At 50.0% G+C, this 21,176-nt stretch overlaps 1 protein-coding gene across 1 annotated transcript; it reads right to left on the bottom strand.

The window, feature by feature from the left end:
- Positions 1-2,866: 2,866 nt before the first annotated feature.
- On the bottom strand, positions 2,867-4,384 carry LOC116204222. Its single transcript, XM_031536306.1, has one exon. The coding sequence runs from the start codon at positions 4,382-4,384 to the stop codon at positions 2,867-2,869; it is 1,518 nt and encodes a 505-aa protein (XP_031392166.1).
- Positions 4,385-21,176: the final 16,792 nt, after the last annotated feature.

Raw genomic sequence — 21,176 nt, 5'->3', positions numbered from 1 at the left:
AAACTCAAGCCGGGTCAAGGAGTATTCGGCCACTCACCTTTGAGAGGTGGCCGAGCCATCCGTGACCTCGTTGGAGTCTCGGTCGGCCTCTGCATTCTTCCGAAGTCGGTCCTTGGAATTGTTCGTAATTACGTTTCCTTTTAATCGTTGTCTACGCGTTTATTTAGATATGTTAGATCCGGACATCACCCGTCAAAACCGTAACCGCGACACGAATTAATAAATACCGAAGAACCTCACAAACGGGGTAAACGGGACGTATCATTCGGCTAACTAAATCACTTGGACTAAATAATTGGGTGAATCGATCATTAATTCATAAACGCATCGATGGTTCACGGAACGACGGGAATGCCCTTTTCCTTAAAAGATCACAATTTCAAAACACCGAGACACGTAACACGAATAGAATTGACGTCTAACGAGTACTCACGCGCTATGACTCGAGTCCGGGCCCGATTTGAGGCGGCTCGAGTCAAGACGCACGAGTCTTTCTTAGACTTCTTCGTGTGACGCGATCTCCAATTTACATACGGACATTGCAATTTATCATCCAAGGGCATAATCGTCGTTCCGTGATTCACCGATACCCTAGGCGTTAGGGAGTTGGAAACACCTCGATCTATGGGCGGGAAAGGGCAACTTGTTCGGGTGCGAGTTTCATTCGCATGGCCCATTCCGTTCACTTTCGGTGTTTCTATCTTCCTATCGTAGATTCGGTGGTGAACATTTTATTTCAGTTACGAAACATGAAGAACCGGATTAATCATGCATTCGACTTAATCAAACATTAGATAATGGATAGGTGGAATGCTAAATTCCAATCTAGAGTCAAAATACGAGTTTGGCTAATTCGGTGAAACCGTAGTGACACCTCACTGAACAAGAGTCTTAAAACAAATACACACATGTAATTGGCTTAGAACCCTATTCTAGTCCACCATCTATGTTTGCCTAGGTTAGACACATTGTTTGTTAATCAACCCCGGTTAATAACTGATTAAATCACGTACACTCAACTTAATACACCACTTGTCTGTATTCATCGGTATTTGTCTGTTATTGTCTGTTTTTCATCAATTTTATCAGTTTTCTCCCGTTTTCCATTTGCTTTTGCTGATTTGTCGCGGTTCGGGTCCGAACCCATAAGTTATGTAATACGCGGGGCCCAACGCCCCAAATCACTGAACACGAGGTCCAGCGCCTCCTAACTCACCGAGCGCGTGCAACCCGAGTGCGGAATGGGATCTAGCCTCGAGTCACCATCACACCCCAAACATGGCCTATGTGGAAGGCAATTTGGATTGGATGTGTGAAACGTGTTTAGATATCACCCGGGAGCTCGATCGGTCCGACGGTTACAGCGGGAATCAACCGGTTCTCCTGCAGACCGTTGGTTCGATCGGACCCGACCCTCGGCTCCTTGAGCCCGCGTTGCCTTAATTCATTTATCGGTTATTTAAAACACACGGTGAGCTGGAGCGGAATATTGGCCCAATGCAAACCGATCGGGATCCATTTACTTATTCAGTTACACTTTGTAATTATTCGACAGAACATTGTGAGGATTTTATCTGTACACTCACTCGTTTGTAAGGAACCACGATCGGTAAGCGAGAGGTCCGAGTGTCGAACCGGTCAAGTCGGTCCATTATTACCAAGAGATGAGTAAGCTCGAACACTCGTGGTCTCAGTTCGCGCAGGGAATCGACCACCACGGTTCGATGAACTGTAACGCTAAGATAGTGAACCGATTCTTCGACGCACAAGCCTACTCATCTTTCGGATTATTGGCCCAACTTGATCAATTCATCGATTTTACGGTGTCAAAATGGGCGAGTCAAGTGCAACCCTAAATCACGCAGTAAATAAAACAAAACGGCAAGCCTAGCAAATTAGAGTATTGAAAGGGCGTGCGGGATATAGGCCCGCACATAATAGAACCCCCAGATTCGGAATTTTCGGTTCCGTATGACCATTGCCTTAGCATTTAGGTGTACCCTGTACCCCTAGACCCGGGTAACTTGCCGGCCCTCGACCTACGGGTCGTAAAATGGTAAGTGGCGACTCCTTCTCACGCGTGTCCGTCGCGCGTCCTCGGGAAGGTGGATACTCCCAAGCCGCGTTGCATAGGCTTCGCGCATGCGTGCCCCGACGAGATGAAATTCGGGTGCGCACAGTCCCGAATGACGGAGATAGTTTCGAATGAATGGAACGGGAGGTTTTCATCATCCCCAACGCTGTTGTAGGGCACCGCCGTCTCTTTGTAGATGGCATAGTCCTCTTCTCCTTTTACCGTGATGAGCTTCTCTTCGATGATAAATTTCAACCTTTGGTGTAGAGAAGAGGGGATGGCGCCGGCCGAGTGGATCCAAGGCCTTCCGAGCAATAGGCTGAATGCGTTCGGGATGTCGAGCACCTGGAACGTGATGCTGAACGAGCACGGGCCAACGTCTATGAGAAGGTCGATTTCTCCATTTACCTCTCTCCGTGAGCCGTCAAAGGCTCGGACCGCTGTTTTGCCCGGGCAGACGCGGTTGAGGTCCACGTTCATATGCTTCAAGTTGGTTACCGGGCATACGTTGAGCGTGGAACCATTATCAATCATGACCCGGCCAATGATGTAGTTGTTACATTTGCAGACAATGTGTAATGCCCGCGAATGTGTCCAACCTTCATATGGGAGCTCGTCGTCCGAGAACGAGATGGTGTTGGAGAAGATGGAACCGACGGTCTCCTCTATCCTATCCGGAGGCGTTTCCTTTGGGACTTGTGCCGCGGTCAGTACACGCAGGAGGGCCTTTCGGTGAGGCTCCGAACTGAGGAGGAGAGCGAGCAGTGAGATGTGGGCCGGGGACTTGGCCATTTACTCGACTACTTTGTATTCGCTTGCCTTTATGATCTTCATGAATGCTTCTGCTTCCTCTTCGGTCACCCTCTTGGATGGAAAAGGCATGCTTTCGGGTACTGCGCCAACTCCAGCGGCGGGCGCCTTCCCTTTGTCTATGATTACCGGATTCTCATACACTCGTCCCGAACGTGTCACACCCATGACACTGAACTGTTGCTCGACGCTCTCGATGCCTCCTTCATAGGTCCAGGGGACCTTGTTGTCCGAGTACATTTCTCGAGTGGGGATATCTACGACAAATGGGGCCGGCGAGGCCATGTGTCCTGCGAATCCGACCGTGGGTTCTTCGAGGGTGTAGTCGATCACGAAAGGAAGGGGATTGTCTTGTGCGTTCTCGTCCTTCCCCAAGGTGCATATAGTGATCATGTTTATGGAGGATCCCGAGCTCGGCCTATGATCAGGGATGGGGTTGGCTTGCACATTTGGGGGTCTGACGGCATTGAAGGTGAGCCTGTTGTTGTCGATCCTTTTTTGAATCTCGTCTCGCAACCTCCAACAATTATCGAGAGTATGCCCCGGCGCGCCTTGATGATATTCGCAGTGTTTAGACTGATCCTGAGCGGCCGGGTCAAAGTTCGGGCCCAGGGATATCGGCTGAATATGATTGCCCGCAAGGAGTTGTCGATATATGTGAGAAAGGGGAGCAAGTAGAGGTGTGTACTGCTTGCGAGATCGATATTGCGTGGCGCCGACCTGTGGACCTTGTGAAGTAGGGCTCTGCTGCGCCAGTGGACGAGCTCTCGACACCAGGGGCCTAGGCTGAGGGGACAGAGTTGGTGTAGGTGCGTAGTGGTGCACGAACGGTTGTGAGGTCATTGGTGGCGGAACCGGTGGAGCCAAGTAATAAATCGATTGAGGTTGGTGCTGTCGAGGGGGGGGGGAGGAGTAGGTAGGAGCGGCAGTTGGTGCGGTCGTGAGATTCACCGAGTATTGCTGGGGCGTCGGATGCGCTGGATTGACGGTGTTAACTGAAACCTCTTTCCCTCTCCTTCCGCTGGAAGACGACATCGTCGCAGGGGCTTTCTTCGAGGATTCTTCTCCTTTATTGGTGGGGCCCTCCATCCTGCCGAGCTTGATTCCCAAGTCGAGCTTTTTCCCGGCCTCGATGAGGTCGGAGAATGAAGAAGTGTGGGCCAATAAGTGCGAATAATATACCCCCCTCAGTGTGGAGTGGAACAACTGAATCTGTTGTACTTCGCTGATTGAAGGGATGTGCTTCGCCGCTTGGGCACGCCATTTGGTAGCGTATATCTCAAACCTTTGGCCATGCGCCATCTCCTTCATGCTTAATTCCAAGAGGGTCGGAGGTGTTTCCGCACAGTACTGGTACTGGTCGATGAATTTCCGGGAAAGGTCTGCCCACGTCGGAATGTCCTCGGCCTTTAGTGACATGAACCCGTCGAGAGCTGATCTCGACAGACTGTCTTGAAATGAGTGGATGACGAATTCCTCGTAATCCCAATACTGTAGCATCTTCCCTCGATAATAGCGGAGGTGGTGTCATGGATCTGTCGTGCCTTCGTAGGTCTTGAACTCCGGGATCTTGAATTTCGAAGGTAGCCGCATGCCCGGTGTGCGCACCCGAATTTCATCTCGTCGGGGCACGCATGCGCGAATCCTATGCAACGCGGCTTGGGAGTGTCCACCTTCCCGGGGACGCGCGACGGATGCACGTGAGAAGGAGTCGCCACTTACTGTTTACGACCCGTAGGTCGAGGGCCGTTGAGTCGCCCGGGTCTAGGGGTACAAGGTACACCTAAATGTTAAGGCAATGGTCATACGGAACCGGAAATTCCGAATTCGGGGGTTCTATTACGTGCGGGCCTATATCCCGCACGCCCTTTCGGTACTCTAGTTTGCTAGGCTTACCGTTTTGTTTATTTACCACGTGATTTAGGGTTGCATTTGACTCGCCCGTTTTGACACCGTAAAGTCGATGAATTGATCAAGTTGGGCCAAGAACCCGAAAGATGAGTAGGCTTGTGCGTCGAGGAATTGGTTCACTATCCTAACGTTTACAGTTCGTCAAACCACGGCGGTCGACTCCCTGCGTGAACCGAAACCGCTTGTATTCGGGCTTACTCGTCTCTAGGCATTAATAGACCAACTTGATCGGTTCAACACTCAGACCTCTCGCTTGCCGATCGGGGATCCTTACAAATGAATGAATAGATGTACAAATAAGATCCTCGCAATGTACACTCGAATAATTACAAAGTACAACTGAATAAAGTAAATGGATCCCGATCAGTTTGCATTGGGCCAATATTCCACTTCTGCTCACCGTGTGTTTTGAATGACCGATAAATAAATTAAGGCAACGCGGGCTCAAAGAGCCGGGGGTCGGGTTCGATCGAACCGACGGTTTGCAGGAGAACCGATTAGTTCCCATTGTAACCGTTGGGCCAATCGAGCTCCCGGGTGATATCTAAACACGTTTCACACATCCAATCCAAACTGCCTTCCACATAGGCCATATTTGGAATGTGACGGTGACTCGAGGCTAGATCTCATTCCGCACTCGGGTTGCACGAGCTCAGTGAGTTAGGAGGCGTTGGACCTCGTGTTCGGTGATTTGGGGCGTTGGACCCCGTGCAATACGTAACCTATGGGCTCGGACCCGAATCGCAACAAATTAGCAAGAGTAAATGGAAAACAGAAGAAGACTGATGAAACTGATGAAAAACAGACAATAACTGACAAATATAGTTAAATACAAACAAGTTGTATATTAAGTCGAGTGTACGTGACTTAATCAGTTATTAACCGGGGTTGATTAGCAAACAATGTATCTAACCTAGGCAAACAAAGAAGTGGGCTGGGATAGGGTTCTAGGCCAATTATATGTGTGAATTTATTTTAGAACTTTATTCGGTGAGGTATCACTACGGTTTCACCGAATTAGCCAAACTTGTATCTTTGACTCTAGATTGGAACCTAACATTCCACCTATCCATTATCTAATGTTTGATTAAGTCGAATACATGATTAATCTAGTTCTTCGTGTTTTGCAACGAAAATAAGAACGTCCACCACTAGATCTACAATAGGGGGTAGAAACACCGAAAGCGGATGGAATGGGCCATACGAATGAAACTCGCACCCGAACGGGCCGCCCCTTTCCGTCCATAGATCGAGGTGTTTCCGACCCCCTAATGCCCAGGATATCGGTGAATCATGGAATGACGATTATGCCCTTGGATAATAAAACATGTGATGTTCAACTATAAATTAAAGATCGTGTGACACGAGGAGGTCTAAAAAGAACTTGCGCGCCTCAACTCGAGCCGCCTCAAATTGGGCCCGGACTCGAGTCGTAATGCGCGAGTACTCGCTAGACTCCGATTCTACTCGCATTACACATCTCAATGTTTTGAAATTGTGAGCTTTTTAAGGAAAATGGCATTTCCGCCGTTCCGTGAACCATTGATGCGTTTACGAATCAGTGATCAATTTATCCAATTATTTAGTTCAAGTGATTTAATTAATCGAATGACACGTCCCATTTCTCCCATTCGTGAAATTCTTTGATGATTATTATTCCACATTGCGGTTATGGTTTTGATGGGTAATTGTCCGGATCTAGCATGCCTAACAAGTAACTTGCACTTATTCATCAACTAAAGAAGAATATAACCACAAACAATTCCAAGAATCGGCTTTAAAATGGTAGGAGAGACCAACCCTCACTCAAAGGGGTCTCGAAGCTTTCGGCCATTCCCTAAGGATAGTCGGCCGAATGCCCCTCGACCCGATATGAGTGTCGATGGGTCTCTCGTATCAATTTTAACCGACCCTTGCATGCATCAAGTAACGTGCACATGAGAATAACACACATCCCATTAAGTCAATGTCGACATGATCTCAGTTACACAAATGAACACGTAAGACAATCACAAACAATCGCAATTTAGAGACTCAACAAAGCGATATTTACTCATTTAATGATAAACTCGAAAGTGAATCACGGGAAACGCACGGCATCACGGAACGAAGAGATCCAAGACTTCGGGTGGGTCAAGGAACCTCACGGCCCCCTTTGCAAGGAAGATGGCCGTAGGTTTTCCTTGACACAACCGACCCATAGGGTCTCTCCCTCCTAGATTCCGAACCTTTCTCGTCGTACCATCACATTTCAATCACGATTAGAGACATCACGATCATGGGAACGACTAAATCTGGAAGGATGAGATGGTCATGGACCCTAGAGAGTCAAAGAGGCTCACGGCTCCCCATATGAGGCTTGACCGAGAGGTTCCATGGCTCTCTTGAGTCTATGCCTGCCTCATCCCTTTAGATTCGAGCCATTTCACGTTATGCATACATATCATATGATAATAAAAATCTAAAACGTGGGGAAATGAACACATTCGAAGAAGGAGAGAACCTCATGTCCTCGGATGAGCTAGGAAAGCTCACGGCACCCTCCAATGGGTACCGGCCGTGAGCCCTCATGGCTCCTCCCCGACATGAAGGTCTCTTCCACTCCGACCATGGCCCTTACCCGTCATGGCATGCACATTTATACGATGTATGGACGTAGCAAAAAAGAATAAAACATGTAACATTGCATGGGGTTGCATGGGAGTACATGAATCCGCATGGAAGAAAATAACTCGCATGTTCTTCAATTAACGATCACCTCGACGCCTAGACTTTCGTGGACAGTCCCAAACGTGCCAAGGCCTAGACAAACCCGAACAGTGAGAGAAAGTTCAATGAAAAACAACGGAACCCGATAAAGGGAAAGGAGTGAAACGGAGGTTGTGCACTGTTGTATAGCTCTTGGACCGTGACCACCTCTTCACGGGAAAGAGTGAGGGTCGTGAGGGACCCTTCGAACATGATGGCACGACTCGACGAAGTCGTGGGAAGAAATGGCACGTCGTAGAAGTCCGGATGCACCCGATGACGGTCTCGGGACCCGATGGTTCTCACGGCTAGAATGTGATATTAGAGGCTTCAAATGGAAAATCTGAGCTCGGGAATGGACTTAGAGGGTGGGAAATATGTAGGATATGAAGTTTGGTTATGTTTGGCTTGAGTCGGGTTGGGCGGTGCTCGGAATACCGGGTGGTTTTCCATCGGTTTTGGCCGGTTTCGGCCTTGGGACGGGTCCGACGAAATGAGGGAGAGGGCTGGGGTTTGAGAGGATTTTAGAGAGAAGTTGGCTTGAGAGAGAGTGAGAATGAAGAAGTGTTTAAGCTTAATGGTGCAAGAGTTTATAAAGGGAGGCTTAATGCGACCATTAGGGCAAGCCAATCGGGATTAGAGCATGCTTAGGGGGGCTGCCGAATTTTCAAAGGGATTAGGGAGGGGAAATGGTCACTTAGAGTTTGGGGGAAACAAGAGGAGAAGTGATGGGAAGTGATGGGAAGTGATGGGAGGTGATGGATGTAAGTCTGTAAGAAGATATTTCAAATTTGTGGTGGAGGGGAGGGGAGAACCCTTGAAGCCGCCGGCCATGGGGAGTAGCCGCGGCTTGATGCGACCAAGCCATGGCTTGGGGTTGAGCCGTGGCCGCTGGGGTTGAGCCGTGGCTTGGGGCTTGGCTTGGCTGAGCTGTGGGTCCCATTTGACTAGGAGAAAAGCCGGGAGAAGCTCGAGGCTCGATTGATCGCGCATCCGATCCTGAGGTCCGATTAATTGATAGATTTGGAATGCTTGCACGAAGAGAATTTGAATGAGCCTAATATCTCCATATTTCTTGTGAACGAATGTTCGTGTGACTCGACACCTCAAGAGTCGGTTTTGCCTCGTTTGGACATCCGGAGTGGAGTTGGCCATCCTCGTTCTATAATTGTTCCTCCGGGCATTGTGATGCTCGTCCCGGTGAGCTTTTCGTCTTGTGTGGGATCATTGGATCACCGTCCTTGATCGAAGACCATTAACTGGAGGTGGCCTAGGGACTCGTGACCCGAGTTTTACCAATGTTTACCGAATGCCTTGAGGTGTTCAAGGACCGCTGTGGTCTCTGTTTGTCATGAATATGTCCCGAAGATTCGCTGAGAGGCGTTCGTGACCAATGAAACACCCCTCGGGAGACCAAGTCGTATTTCGAAAGGCAGTCTGAAACTTGTTCCATGGTCTTAGTGGTCCTTGGGTGCGTGCAGGCTCGTTTCCGGGTGCCGTTTACTTGTTCGTGGATCGGGCGCCCGTGAGCCCTGTAACAAAAGGCGTCTGTGAGAGTTCGGGGGTGTCCCGGCTTAAGCAGGATGCCTCCGAAACGCGCCCGGACGTGTCATTGGTCACTTTGGCACCGAGAAGGATTTTTAGAGTCCTACATTGGGCACTGTGCGCACCCGAATTTAATCTCGTAGGGGCACGCATGCGCGAAGCCTATGCAACGCGGCTTGGGAGTATCCACCTTCCCGTGGGGATGCGCGACAGACACGCGTGAGAAGGAGTCGCCACTTACTGTTTACGACCCGTAGGTCGAGGGCCGTTGAGTCGCCTGGGTCTAGGGGTACGGGGTACACCTAAATGCTAAAGCAATGTTCGTACGGAACCGGAAATTCCGAATTCGGGGGTTCTATTACGTGCGGGCCTATATCCAGCACGCCCTTTCGGTACTCTAGCTTGCTAGGCTTACCATTTTGTTTATTTACCGCGTGATTTAGAGTTGCGCTCGACTCGCCCGTTTTGACACCGTAAATTCGATGAATTGACCAAGTTGGGCCAAGAGTCCGAAAGATGAGTAGGCTTGTGCATCGAGGAGTCGGTTCACTATCTTAGCGTTACAGTTCATCGAACCGTGATGGTCGATTCCCTGCGTGAACCGAAACCACGAGTATCCGAGCTTACTCACCCTTTGGTGGCGATAGACCAACTTAACCGATCCAGCACTCGGACCTCTCGCTCACCGATCGGGGATCCTTACAAGGAGAGGAATGAACATACAAATAGAATCCTCACAATGTTCTCTCGAACAATTACAAAGTATAACCGAATAAGTAAATGGATCCCGATCGGTTTGCATTGGGCCACTATTCCTCTCCGGCTCACCGTGTATTTTGAATAACCGATAAGTGAATTAAGGCAACGCGGGCTCAAGGAGCCGGGGTCGGGTCCGATCGATCCAACGGTTTGCAGGAGAATCGGTTGATTCCCACTGTAACCGTTGGGCCGATCGAGCTCCCGGGTGATATCTAGATCCGTTTCACAAGCCCAATCCAAATTGCCTTCCACATAGGCCGTGTTCGGAGTGTAACGGTGAATCGAGGCTAGATCCCGTTCCGCACTCGGGTTGCACGCGCTCGGTGAATTAGGAGGCGTTGGACTTCGTGTTCGGTGATTTGGAGCGTTGGACCCCGTGCAACACGTAACCTATGGGCTCGGACCCGAACCGCGACAAATCAGCAAAAGCAAGAATAAAACAGAAGAAAACTGATAAAACTGATGAAATACAGATAACAACTGACAAACGAAGGTGAATACAGACAAGTTGTGTATTAAGTCGAATGTACGTGGTTTAATCAGTTATTAACCGGGGTTGACTTGCAAACAATGTGTCTAACCTAGGCAAACAAAGAAGGCGGACTAGGATATGGTTCTAAGCCAATTACATGTGTGAATTTGTTTTAGGACTCTTATTCGGTTAGGTGACACTGCGATTTCACCGAATTAGCCAAACTCGTGTTTTGACTCAAGAATGGAATCTATCATTCCGCCTATTCACTATCTAATGTTTGATTAAGCCAAATGCATGATTAATCCGGTTTTTCGTGTTTCGTAAATGAAATGAAATGTTTACCACCGAATCTACGGTAGAAAGATAGAAACACCGAAAGTGAACGGAATGGGCCGTGCGAATGAAACTCGCACCCGAACGGGTTGCCCTTTCCCGCCTATAGATCGAGGTGTTTCCAACTCCCTAACGCCTAGGGTATCGGTGAATCACGGAATGACGATTATGCCCTTGGATAAAATTGCGATGTTCGTATGTAAATTGGAGATCACGTCACACGAAGAAATCTAAGGAGGACTCGCGCGTCTTGACTCGAGCCGCCTCAAATCGGGCCCGGACTCGAGTGATAGCACGCGAGTACTCGTTAGACATCAATTCTATTAGTATTACGTGTCTCGGTGTTTTGAAATTGTGATCTTTTAAGAAAAAGGGCATTCCCGCCGTTCCGTGAACTATCGATGCGTTTACGAATTAAGGATCGATTAACCCAATTATTTAGTCCAAGTGATTTAATTAATCGAGTGGCACGTCCCGTTTCCCGTTTGTGGAGTGGTTTAATGATTGAGACCGCGAACCTCAATTGTTATGGATCAATGAAATGATTGTTCGATATTAACATACCTAACATACGAATTGACATGAAACCAATGATTAAATGAAAATTGTGATTACAATCAATTCCAAGAATCGGTTTTGACCGTTTCTTGCATGCATAAAACATCAAACAAGATGATAACGTACATTTTTTACATAGCCGGTGCCGCCATGATCTTAGGAACGCAATTAAGCATACAAACAAGCACAAACACGATATTTAGAGGAATTGATAAAACGGCACCGACTCATGGAAAGCGAAAAATGTAAAAACTCGGGAAACGACTTGAGTCGGGGAAAGGAGGCCATCCATGGCCCGAGGAAGCCAAGAGGGGCTCTCGGCCACCTCCCTTGGGGTGAGGCCGAGAGGTTCCTTTGGCTTGCTCGAGCCAACGAGGTCTCCTCGACTCCGATTCAAACTATTTCCCGACATGCTAGCACTATATACGATGAATACATGCATAATACGATGTAAAAGACACATAAAAACAAGAACTTGCATGCGAATCGGTCATGGACCTCCTTATCTCCCCACAAACGCAAAGAAAACGTGAAAGTCCTAACTTCTCTAAGTCGGGAATGATTATACCTATCCCCGGGATGCGGGAAAAGTCGAGGAAAGTCAGAAAAACGGCTTCGCGAAGTCGATTCTGCCCCCTGGAACGAACAGACCCGAGTCGGTGAAGTCGGGTCGGCGACAGACCCGACTGGCAGTCCGGCTTGTCGGGGCTATACCGGTTGATCGGGATGGAATTTTCGCGCGGGGCCAGTTGCGTTGGATTCCCAAGAGACTAAGGATCGCGCCTGTGGTGGTTTTAGAAGGAGAGCATGCGTAGATTTTCTGAAAATCGAAAATAAAGTCGGGTTAGTAAAAAAAAAGACAGATCCAGTCGGGACAAACAGGCCCGACTGGCACCCGGCAAAGAAAAGGCTCTACAGGAGGCTCCCGGTGGTCTTTTGATGCAAGGTTGGTGGCATTGGACTATTAACTGAGTGAGGAGCACGGTGATAGGTGGCTCGTAGCGAGATTCAACCCGAGCTGACCTGTGCGTGCCTGTGAAGTTCGGGTTAGAAAAGACGACCAGAGGAACAAACCCGACTGGCACCCGATGAAGAAACGACTCTACGGGAGGCTCCCGGTGGCCTTTTGGTGCAAGATCGGTGGCATTGGACTCCTAACTGACTGAGGATCATGCTTGCAGTGGTTTCGTGAAGATTAGACATGTCAATTTTCCTGAGAGATGCAAAGAAATCCGGTAAAAACTGGAAAAAATCTGTGAAGGGAGAAAAGAGAGAAACGGCGGTGGTGCGCGGTTGAGCGGCTCTCGGCATGCGACCACCTTGTCACGGGGGAGAGTGAGGGTCATGAGAAACCCCTAGGAAATGATGGCACGACTTGCCATAGTCGTGAGGTAGTGGAAATGTCCGGGGAGCCCGGGAAGCCGTGAAAACACCTATTGAACCCGGTTCTGGACAGAGCTGGCTCGGGCTGCTGGGAGCTTCAAATCGCAAAACTAACACCGGAAATGGACTCGGGAGGTCGAATACATGTGGGATATAAAGTTTGGTCAAGTTTGGTTCGGGTTGAGTGGCGGTCGCCGGAAAACGGTTGAGTTTTCCGGCAATTTTGCCTTGGTTTCGGGCTGAGGGAAAGCTGGACGAATTGTTGGAGTTTGAGAGGAATTTGAGAGAGTTTTTGAGTGAGAAAGCTAGAGAGAGAGTGCAAGAGGAGTTGTCATTAAAGTGTCTTGCAATTAGGCACTTAAAGGATGCCTTAATGAGCCAAATTAGTGAGTTTAAGTGCAATTAGAGGGGGGTGCTTAGGGCATCCGAATTTTTAAGAGGGATTAGAGAGGGGAAGTTGTCTTGAAAAGTTGATGGGAGGTGATGGATGGAAGAAGAGAAGTGATGGGGTGTAAGAGATATTTTGAAATGGGTGGATGGGAGAGAATTGGCTTGCTTTTAGCCACCCCTAGAGAGAAGCCATGGCTTGCGGCTTGGCTTGGCTCGGCTTGGCTTGGCTAGCTTAAGGGTCCCACTTGACTAGAAAGAAAGCCGAAAGAAGCTCGGGGTTCGATTGGTCGCACGTTTGATTTTCGTGGCTCATTTGAACGACGAATTATCGATGTATGTGCAAATGCGATTTTAATGAGCCTAATATTGACATGCTCCGTGTAAGTAAATGCTCGGGTAGCCCGAGCACTTAAAAGCCGGTTTTGCTCCGTTTGGATGATCGGAGCAAAGTTGTCCGTTTCTATCGCATGTTCGCGCCTCTACGTGCTGTACCGCTCGTGTCGGTGTGCTTTGTGCTTTGGGTAGAACAGTTTACCCACAGACCCCGACTGGAGATCGATAACCGGAGATGACCTAGGACTCCGCGAACGGGGCTTTCTCAGTGTTTCCCGAGTGTTATGATGTGTTTAGAGACCACTGTGATCTCCATTTGTCAAAAATGAGTCCCGAAGGCTTGTCGGGAGGCGTTCGTGACCATTGAAACGTCACTCGAGAGATCGGTATGACTTGCTTGGTCCGAACCGAAATGATTTCCTAGCCCCTGGGGATTGTTGGGAGTGGGTGGTGCGAAGCTCGGATGTTAACATTTTCCCGAATGAGCTATGAGCACAAGATTCCCCGTGAAAGGGGCCCTTTTGTTACTGGAATGGTACTCGGGAAACCTAAATGGATTTTGCAGTGCGATCGGGATTTAACTCCCAAGCCCTTGAGGTCCCTGGTATTGATTGGCATAAATTTCGTGCACTGACGATTTGTTAAAAGGGTCTCTGGCTATTTCATTTTGTAGAAAAAGGGCCCCTTTTTCCCGGGTCGAAATCCACTCGGGAGACCAAGATGAACCCCGAAATGCAGTCTGAATCCTGTTTCATGGTCCTGGTGGTCCTTGGGTGTGTGTAGGTCTGTTTCCAAGTACCGTTTGTTCGTTCGTAGATCGGGCGCCCCGGGAGCCTTGCCGGGAAGGCGTCTGTGAATGTTCGGGGGTGTCCCGGCTTAAGTAGGATGCCTCCGAAATGCGCCCGGATGTGTCGTTGGTCACTTTGGCACTAAGAGGGATTTTTAGAGTCCCATATTGGGCACCTTTCGGTGCCACAGTGCCAGCTCCGTCGTTTTCGGGATTCCTTGTTCGTCTGTTCTTCTGATGGCTCTCCTCCGCCTTTCTCAGTGGACCATGCTCTTCTCCTATTGCTCGTGGTTCCGTGACCGCATGTTCGCCTTTGATTGCCGGATGATGAATAGTGTCCCGAGCTTTGGTCGGAAGTCCTCCCGTGGGAAGCTGGTGGGCCAAAATGGGGTGCTGACAGCTTGCCCCTCTTTGGTTGCATGCTCGGTTAGAGGATGTAGCCAAAGATCATGAGAGGCACCCTTTTTGGTCCCGGCGACCGCTTCTGTCGTCGTTCTCCGTGGTGGCTCGCCCCTCCTGTCATAAGATAGTAGCATAATTGGGATTTGGAGGATGTGAAGTGGTAGGTGATGGGCCAAGGCCCGCGGAAAGCATGTAAAGTGGACGCGAAGTCCGAAAAGTAGTAAATGTGGACGCGAAGTCCGGAAAGCAGTAAAGTGGACGTGAAGTCCGGAAAGCAGTAAACCGGACGCGAAGTCCGGAAAGCAGTAAACCGGACGCGAAGTCTGGAAAGCAGTAAAGCGGACGCGAAGTCCATGGACGCGAAGTCCAGAAAGCAGTAAATCGGACGCGAAGTAAGTGGACGCGAAGTCCAGAAAGCAGTAAACCGGACGCGAATTCCGTGGACGCGAAGTCCGGAAAGCAGTAAAGCGGACGCGAAATCCGGAAAGCAGTAAATGTGGACGCGGAGTCCGGAAAGCAGCAAAGATGGACTCGAAGTACTGGACACGAAATCCGGAAAGCAGTAAATATCGCTGGTGTGCCGTGGGGACGCGGTGGTTGGCGCCGATCGCCATTTTTCGCACAATTAAGAATTTGTTGGACAATGGCATCAAGTATGCCACCGTGAAGGCATTGATTTGCCGGAGACTGATCCCGCTATTGGGGAGGCTGCCTGTTTGTTGGGGATGCCCCGGTCTTGTCATTGGGACTCGAGCTCTAGGGTGGAGCGCCTACGTATCACGAGGGTTTGGAAATCAGAGTCTGTCGTAGTTCCCGCATTTGTTGTACCTGTGATCCTGACATCATTAGTAAGTCATGGGCTTACTAGCGATTTGTAAGCACAGGTAAAAGGAAGTGTTTGTGACGCATGCTCTTCAGTTTCGGGTCGCCTGGGCGACTCGTGAAGAGTTTTTGCTTTGGTGATGCAAATGGGGGTCCCGCTTTCAGAGGCCCCGATGCGAGGCCTCCGGGACTCCTGTTGGCCTTGCATGGGCATATCGAGACGTTCTCAAAGGTGCCCAAGTGGCTCTATCGGTTGTTCGACGCGCCTGTGAGCTTAGGACCCTTCTCATCAAGGTGCCATAGGGCGGCTACATTTGTAACCCGCATGGGGAATTTTTGTTCAAATTTGGTCAGACCTTGGTCTAGTCATTTCCAGAGTGTTATAACTAGACTCCCGGAAAGAAATGTCTAGGATTTTGGCTTTGTGGTAGCCGATTGAAGGGTGGCTGTGACCCATTTTGGAGTTGTGCAATGACAAAGAGAAAAGAGAAAGCTTGGGGAGCACGTTGCCCAAGGCTAAAAGGATACACGGGTTCACGCTTGCCGTGACATGTACCCCCTTCTCTTCCGTCCTTCAGTTGGTGTTGACTGTCTTGAACTGTTTGGATTGCGTGCTTGGTCGCCCGCTGTGCTTGAAGAAGAATCCGCCTTGGACGGTTGAGTTCGGTAGGAGAGTCGATCGGGGATCGTGTTGGAGTAGATAACCTGGTCATTTCCCTTGGGGATCCCTGGTCCGCGCAGTATACGAAGGCCCAGGGTGACTGCTTTATTTCTCTCTCATTTTACTCTCCTTTTGCTATGGTCACCTGCCTCGGGGCCGTACCTCTCAACCTAAAGGGGACAAACTCTCCTTTTGCCACGACTGCCCGTCTCGGGATTTTCAGTCGTGCATCTCTTTTGCCCTAGCTTTTGCCTAGGTCGCCCCGAGGGGTTTTCGACCTAGCGGGCCCGATTCTTTTGCCTCTCGAGTTTGCAAGGGCGGAGGGTTCGAATGATTCGACCTCCGAGTGCATTACGTTCTGTCTCCGTCGAGGAGTTGCGACTGCTGCTTCCCTTTTTGTCGGGATTTCATTTCTTTTGGATTGGGGGTGCCGGTGCTTTTTGGTGAACCTCGACATTCCCCCATTTTTTTTGTTGGCGGGTTTTTCCCGCTTCTTTTCTCTCTCTCTTCTCTTCTTTGTTGGCGGGTTTTTCCCGCGTCTTTCGCTTTTTTTTTTTTTTTTTTTTTTTTTTTTTTCAGCTGGGGTCTGTACTGTGCCCCTTGTATTTGTTTGAAACTCCTCGACTTTGCATCGCCGAGGCCACTTTCGTTTGCTTAGCCCCGTGGAGACTTGATGTACTTCGTTGTCCTAGCCCAATTTTGTGATGGCTGGTTTTCTCAGAAGAGTCTGATTCTTATGCACTCGAAAGTCGAACTTCGCGTCTTTTGTCCTTGCAAACTTTACAAGTCCTTTCCCCTATTGTCTAAAACGAAAACAAAATTGCCCGAGGAGTGTGGGTGACCAAGGTTGCTTCGCGTGAATGTTGGACGGGGATGTCCCGGTCTTTGTGATTTGTGTCGGGCATCTTGTACGATCGCCGCTCCCGATTGTGCATTGTCGCTCCCGTGGAGGGTGCCCCTTGGATGATAAGCACTCTTGAAGCCGAATGTGTCCTGCCCCGGGACTTGTCGTTGCATGTTGTCGGTGATGGGTCTTTGCAGTGGGGAAGGCCCAATTTGCCCCGGGGTGTCGCTCGATCTCGGTGGAGACGCACGCGTCGAGGTTGAACGGTTTGTTCGATTGTCTCTGTCTTCGGCTTCGTGGGGGGTACATATTCGTCGGAAACCTCCCTCGTCGAAGTATGAGGAAAGGGTCCGAGAGGAATTCTCAAGGAGATGTGAACCTGTGTATCGTTCTTTGCCTGTGACCGGCGTGTCCCTGTGAGAGATGACAAAGAAGATGATGCATTAGGTGATTGATCGATGGAATGTACAGTAAGAAATGTAAAGTGATCCCATGGGAAGTCCCATCATCCAGCGTGCGACCCATGGGATGCCACGCGTGAGGGACACTCAATTCCGAGATCTAGTCATCGTCACCCTGGAGTGGGCAGACCGTGGCTAGGGGCCACATAGGTGTACTTTCCCCGATTGCTGGTTGGCATGCGCAGCCGTCCTAGGGAAGGCTTGAGAAGCCAGATCCCATGAGGACAGACGAATCGAACAATTCCGACAGAACCAACAAGGCATCTTCGGGGCTGTCCTAGTGCGCCCGTGAAGGGTTCGTTCATGCCGGAAGCTTGTTTGGGAATGCATATAAATGTAAAAGAGAGTTTAGGGAAGAGTGCATGTTGCCCCAGTGGCTGGTTGATGGCCACAGTGGATGGTGGGCAGGGATCATTCTCCGGTCGGAGATGTGACCGTGCTAGTGACTTTTGCGGCGGGTGGGCAGGGCCATGCTCTGTTCGCCGGAGCTGTTGCTTGTAATCTTTTGCGGTTGAAGGATTAGACTTGCTCCTCAGAGTATCGCTTGGATGAATTTGAATCCAAGTCGATTTTGGATTTTAGATGAGCCTGAAAGCAGTAAATGCGAGGTGTCAAAACCTGAAAGCAGTAAACGCGGGGCCGGAGCCCAAAAGCAGTAAATACTGGGCCAGGGCCCGAAAGCAGTAAATGTAGGACCGATGCCCGAAAGCAGTAAATGCAGGATCGAGGCCCGATGCGGGGCTGAAGCCCAAAAGTGGGGCCGGAGCCCGATGCAGAGCCGAAACCCAAAATTAAATGCAGGGCCGGAGGCCGATGTGAGGTCAAAGCCTAATGCAGTAAATGCGGGGCCGGAGCCCGATGTAGGGCCGGAGCCCGATGCGGGGCCAAAGCCCAATGCAATAAATGTGGGGCCGGAGCCCGACGCGGGGCCAAAGCCCGGTGCAGGGCCGAAGCCCAATGCAGTAAATGCAGGGCCCGAGCCCGATGCAAGGCTGAAGCCCGATGTGGGGCTGAAGCACGATGCAATAAATGCGAGATTGATAGGAAAGTGCAAGAAATGCGAAAGCAAAGGTCAATGCTGAGGAATAGCGTGAGGCGCTGCGATGCGGTGACGCTGATTTGCTTGCGGTCTTGCTTTGTGGAGCAGGGATGGGGACTTAGTGTTGAAATCCCAAGGAGCTGGATGGATGGAAGACATTTGTTGTCTCAACTGTGGTCGATCAGTGTTTAGGCTGTCTTCTTGTGTAGAATTTCCTACAATGGGAAAAGAAAACAATGAAGGAGCAAACTATATTCGCGATTTCAGCGTAAGGGCTTAGGGGATTGAACTAGCCTGGTAGGCGTCGTGCGAGCACGCCGAGGGTGTGTGCATGGAGAAGGTGGAGGCATGCTCGCACGATGCGGAAATGGCACGCTCAGTTGTGCTGATGGAAGCACTTGTAGCATAGAGGGACGTGTGCTCAACCATGCAATGACATAATCGATTGCGCGGGATTAATGGGAAGTTAGTGTTGCTTGGACGGTTGGCCCTTGAGCTACTGATCGGCTCTCCCTGGAGGAAGGGTGAGGACCACGATTAGTACACCTGCAAAGGCGGTCAAAACTTTGTCTACCGTGTGGTAGTGTTAATTGTCGTGTAAAACAGTAAATGAATAGGATGCGTGCAATGCGTGAGTTTTCAAAAGCTAATGTTGTTGTTCACATTGACTCGAAAGGTTCAAAGTACAATGCAACTTTTGTAAAATAGAGCCTTAAGCTGATTTGCCACCACACTCGGGGTTTGAGCGAGCGCCGCCTTGGAAAGCACCGGGTCTAGGCGAGGGCCTTGCGGAGACATCTATCCTAGAGTGCATGTGTGGGTCTTCATGAGGCCCTTTCCTAGACCTCTCTAGGGCGGCGTTCGCTCAAGCGAGCTCATGACCGCATCTCTGCATCTTGGCACGAGTTTGGGAGAGCTCCCTCTGAGGTGGTTGGCCCGCGAGTTCTTCGTCTCTCAGCGACCTCTCGGTGATCGAACCTAGTGTTAATGAGGTCGATCATGTTGTCCTGGAATATACACCATTCACGTTCTGTGGCGGGTCGGTGAGGTCCTCGTGTGTTGGCGGGCTCTGTCGAGGCGTGGGCAGGAGGCCGAGCAAGGCGTCCCTTACCAAGACGATAAGAAAATCTGCTTAGGACTTGTCAATGTGAACGACATCCTAGTGTGTTTTGAAAATTGCATGATGCATATGTGCAGAGAAAAGTAAATGCCCACGGCTTAGTGCAAATGACAAAGTACATCGCTCTTGAAATAGAAAAGACTCAAGTGGCACGCAGGCCGACTCGATGGACTGTTGTCGGCGTCGGGTTGAAGGCTTGCATGGAGGCATAGCACGATGCATGGTTCGGTGCTACAAGGACCGTGCTATCTATGGATGGGGGCTCCCGACTCAAGGGTGTGAATTCCTTGAAATCGAGCGAGGATCTTTGGGGGCCGGTTCGATGGCATAGCCAACTCGATCCGTTCCCTTACTCGGAACCTCTGACTAACCTAGCTTCCTATTTTGGCGCCCGTGGGATTTCGGACAAGGCACCTAAAGCTAGCATGATATGCAATGCATGCGTGAAATAAATGTGCGTAAGTTGATAAGCGATAAACGACGGAAAGCAGTAAATAAACAAGCAAGCAAGCAAACGGGATTGAGCCCGAACCCTCTAGATGTCCCCAGTGGAGTCGCCAAGCTGCGCGCACCCGAATTTAATCTCGTCGGGGAACGCATGCGCGAAGCCTATGCAACGCGGCTTGGGAGTATCCACCTTCCCGTGGGGATGCGCGACGGACACGCGTGAGAAGGAGTCGCCACTTACTGTTTACGACCCTTAGGTCGAGGGCCGTTGAGTCGCTCGGTTCTAGGGGTACGGGGTACACCTAAATGCTAAGGCAATGGTCGTACGGAACCGGAAATTTCGAATTCGGGGGTTCTATTACGTGCGGGCCTATATCCCGCACGCCCTTTCGGTACTCTAGCTTGCTAGGCTTGCCATTTTGTTTATTTACCGCGTGATTTAGAGTTGCGCTCGACTCGCCCGTTTTGACACCGTAAATTCGATGAATTGACCAAGTTGGGCCAAGAGTCCGAAAGATGAGTAGGTTTGTGCATCGAGGAGTAGGTGACTATCTTAGCGTTACAGTTCATCGAACCGTGATGGTCGTTTCCCTGCGTGAACCGAAACCACGAGTATCCGAGCTTACTCACCCTTTGGTGGCGATAGACCAACTTAACCGATCCAGCACTCGGACCTCTCGCTCATCGATCGGGGATCCTTACAAGGAGAGGAATGAACATACAAATAGAATCCTCACAATGTTCTCTCGAACAATTACAAAGTATAACTGAATAAGTAAATGGATCCCGATCGGTTTGCATTGGGCCACTATTCCGCTCCGGCTCACCGTGTATTTTGAATAACCGATAAGTGAATTAAGGCAACGCGGGCTCAAGGAGCCGGGGGTCGGGTCCGATCGATCCAACGGTTTGCAGGAGAATCGGTTGATTCCCACTGTAACCGTTGGGCCGATTGAGCTCCCGGGTGATATCTAGATCCGTTTCACACGCCCAATCCAAATTGCCTTCCACATAGGCCGTGTTCGGAGTGTAACGGTGAATCGAGGCTAGATCCCGTTCCGCACTCGGGTTGCACGCGCTCGGTGAATTAGGAGGCGTTGGACCTCGTGTTCGGTGATTTGGGGCGTTGGACCCCGTGCAACACGTAACCTATGGGCTCGGACCCGAACCGCGACAAATCAGCAAAAGCAAGAATAAAAGAGAAGAAAACTGATAAAACTGATGAAATACAGATAACAACTGACAAACGAAGGTCAATACAGACAAGTTGTGTA

This window comes from Punica granatum, chromosome 4, assembly GCF_007655135.1.
Source record: "Punica granatum isolate Tunisia-2019 chromosome 4, ASM765513v2, whole genome shotgun sequence".
In the NCBI taxonomy this organism is placed as follows: domain Eukaryota; kingdom Viridiplantae; phylum Streptophyta; class Magnoliopsida; order Myrtales; family Lythraceae; genus Punica; species Punica granatum.
Note: the sequence above shows the minus strand (reverse complement) of the source record. Positions and strands in the feature narration are given on the sequence as shown.